Source organism: Patagioenas fasciata, chromosome 22 (genome assembly GCF_037038585.1).
Source record: "Patagioenas fasciata isolate bPatFas1 chromosome 22, bPatFas1.hap1, whole genome shotgun sequence".
Taxonomy (NCBI): domain Eukaryota; kingdom Metazoa; phylum Chordata; class Aves; order Columbiformes; family Columbidae; genus Patagioenas; species Patagioenas fasciata.
The window spans coordinates 5,976,670-5,980,189 of record NC_092541.1 but is presented as its reverse complement, the minus strand read 5'-3'; the positions used below and the strand labels follow the sequence as shown (position 1 = coordinate 5,980,189).

At 50.5% G+C, this 3,520-nt stretch overlaps 1 protein-coding gene across 1 annotated transcript; it reads left to right on the top strand.

The window, feature by feature from the left end:
* Positions 1-265: 265 nt before the first annotated feature.
* Positions 266-1,151, top strand: LOC139829637 (feather keratin Cos2-3-like). The gene is made up of 2 exons (XM_071818110.1): positions 266-434; positions 766-1,151. The coding sequence occupies exons 1-2, from the start codon at positions 266-268 to the stop codon at positions 1,149-1,151; spliced, it is 555 nt and encodes a 184-aa protein (XP_071674211.1).
* Positions 1,152-3,520: the final 2,369 nt, after the last annotated feature.

Here is a 3,520-nt window from a genome sequence, read left to right as displayed (position 1 = left end):
CCTGGGGAGGAAAAAAGTGACCATTGGGGGTGAGCTGAGGAGGGAGGGAAAGAGATGGATATGGCGTGTCCTTATGCACAGGTGCATCTGGGGATCCAGCTGAGGATCCCTGGAGCTTCTTCCGGAGAGCGACACTTCAGCCCCAACAGGATGTCCCAGAATGACAGCATTTGTCTGCTTCATTGGGGAATGGGCATGACACAAACCTGGAAATGAAAAGACAGAAGTGCAGGAAACCAAAGCACCACCCATCTCATTACCTGTGATGGTTTACAGTCAGGATGAGCTTGTCAGAAAATTGTTACCCCTGCCAAGGGTGCCTCTTGCCTTGCGGCAATGTAGGGCAGGTATAAAAGGCAGGCAAGTCCCTGCCTGCTCTCTCATCCACTTCTCTTGCCTCCTTCTGCTTGCGTGCCAGGTGGGTCTGAAGCCTCTTTTCCTCTTCCAAAGTCAGATCTTTCCTCAATACACCTCTTAGCTGAACTTGGCTTTGTTCACTTCTTGGTCCTGGAGCTCCTTGCCATGGGAGTGGCAAACGTGGAGAATGTCTGCTCAAAGAGCTTGGGTCTTTTGGTTTATTCACTGGAAGAGAGGTTCCCTGCTTTTTGTAGAGACATGGCAGGCTGAATCAATGAAGACTCTGTGTCCCTGGCACTGCTTCCACGTCCCCATTCAGTAGTGGCCTTGGTTCCTTTGTGACAGTGTAACCATGCTGCTCTTCACCCACCTTTGTGCTCTGCTTCATCCCTGCACATCCAGAGCCTTAGAGCATATCCTGCTATGACCAGTGCCTGCCCTGCCAGCCCTGCAGCCCAATCCCACTGGCCAACAGCCGCAATGAGCCATATGTCAGGCAGAGCCAGAACTCCACCGTTGTCATTGAGCCCTCCCCTGTGGTGGTGACCCTGCCTGGCCCCATCCTCAGCTTCTTCCCACAGAACACCGTTGTGGGCTCCTCCACCTCTGCTGCTGTTGGCAGAATCCTCAGCTGTGATGGAATGCCCATCAAGTCTGGTTGCTGTGACCTCTCTGGCATTTTCACTCGTTATTGTGGCAGAAAGTGCCTCCCCTGCAAAAGCTACTGGACGTGGCCCTTGGGAAGGCTCCCCAGGAAGTACAGACATGGTGCTGGACAAAGAATGAATCCATGAACATGGCTCATGTTTCCTTATCCAATTTTTCTTTCTTCCTTTCTTCCTGTCTTTCTCTTCCTTTCTTCCTCTCTTCCTTTTTCCCTTCCTTCCTTTTCTTCTGCTCCCCTAGCTGCAAGGCTCTCCAAATCCAGCCTTCACTCTTTGTGAAATGCAGTCAGATACTCTGTGTGAACTTTAAAATGGCAAAGGGGTGTGGACTCTCGCTTGTCCCTGGTGATCCTTGCATCTAGGGCCCCAGTTCCCTCTTTAGATTCTTTAAAGATTTCTGCATCCCAGCCTGGGCCTCTGAGTGGGACTTTCCTCCATGTGCGCCCTCCCAAGCTGCTCAGGGAAAACAAGCTACTGAGACCCAGTGCACTGGACCTTTTTGGGGCACTTTCCTGTGACAGTATGGAAAACAACCCAGCCACCACAGAGCAAGTGGCCATCAGCCCTCACCTTGCAGTGTTTTGACCCAAACATACACCCAGAGTTCCTGCAAACAAGAAGCACAACCTCTGTTATCCTCAGTTGAGAAGCTACAACTCTGTGGGAGGCAAAGGAGGCAAGACACCCTGCAGGCTCCTGGGCATGGGACACCTCTTGCTCTGGTCACTGCTGTGCTAGGGAAGGAGGAGAGGACAAAAGGTGTCCCCAGGGGACAGCAGGAGTGTGGATGGATGGAATATCCTCAGGGATGCCCCACGGCCTCACCTCCTCGATTGATTGACTTAGGGCCATGGCCAGCACACATGGGCACCGGCAGCAGGGATTGGTTCCCCCCTGCAGCCCTACCACCACCCCTACAGAACCTGGCAGGGCCCAGGACTGGGCAGGCATGCAAGGCTGACACCATTCACAGATCAGTATCGGGATTAACCACAGTGGGTCACACACTGGAGGCCCTGGAAGCCCAACACCCCATGGGCCAGGACAGTCCAAGGACAGTGACCAGCACCCACAGGTCCATCACTGCTCTGTGGTGTCTGCTCATCCCCAAGAGTGGATGGAACAGTTTTCCTCGAGACCAGGGCCCCCAGGGTACTGCTATGTCAGGACCAGCTCTGCTCTCTAAAAGCTCTGTGCAGGAGCTGATCATCCTAGTACCCTTGAGAAGTGCAGGTGGCAATGGAACACCTGTGAGCTGGCTGTGGTAGGCAACGTTCATTCACAACCATCCCTCTTGTTTGACCAACGCTACTGGGCACTGATTTGATCAAAAGAACATCAGAGCCCTCAGCCAGGGTCAGTGTGATGAGCAGAACACATCTGTCCATCCACCCATCCACCCATCCACCCAGTCAGCCATGCACCCATCCACATAGTGGGCTGTGGATATTGCCCTTTTCCCAACTGGTAAGTTCAAACACTGACAGAGATCCTTTTCTTCTGGAGGGACAGTTTCCAAAGTCCTTCATCAACATCACCTGCTCTTGCCTGACTGTCACGATTTAACCCAATCCAGCAATATAACCACAATAGCCACTTGCTCACTCCCCCACCTCCCCGCCCCGAACAGGGTAGAGAATCAAAAGAGAAGGGAGAAACTCATGGACTGATTTAAACACAGTTTAATAAAATAACTTTAATAGACTGCTATTAATAGTACCATATATAAAATGGAAATAGAAAATAAAGGTACTCAATGTAATCCCTCACAAACTCTGCACTGCACAGCCATTCCCAGGAAGCAATACTTCAGTCCCAAACAGCCGATCCCAGAGACGGAAGAGAGAAAAAGGCAGAAAGGCCCAGAGGCTACTGCAAAATGTCAGGATGGCCAAAGTTTGAACTACAGGAACTCATGAATAGCACTCCACTAAAACAGAGCAGAACCATAACAGGTCTTCATCCCCATCCATCCTGACTCCAACCCAAAACCTAGCTGGAAGATCCCAACCATCCTTAAATATGAAGCACAATGTTAATGGCATGGAATATTCTTATTGATCAGCCTGGGTGTCAGTCAAGGTCTGGCCCATCTATGTCCCCCTTCCCAGCTGCCTCACAAAAGGAGAAAGAGTGCTCTGAAAGTCCTTGGCTCCCAGATAACAATTAAAAAACTTTAACTCTGTCCTGGGGTGTTATCTTCTTGTTCTCAAACTAAATCCACATGACCATGCTGGCTACAGAAAAAGAAAGTGTTCTAATGGCATGAAGAATATCAATTCTCTTTGAGGCAAAACAGCACATTGATTAATGATGAAGTGGGGTGACAGAGGTTTTCAGGTATTGATGTCATTGCCCTTGCAAACAGGGTTGATAAGGACTCTGTAAGCCAAGCTCTGCAGGTCTCAGTGACACAAAACGTCTGTCCCTTGAGCATTCCTGAAGCAAATCCCCAATTTTCAGCAGCCTTCCACAGCTTACAGACGGTGTCCCTACAG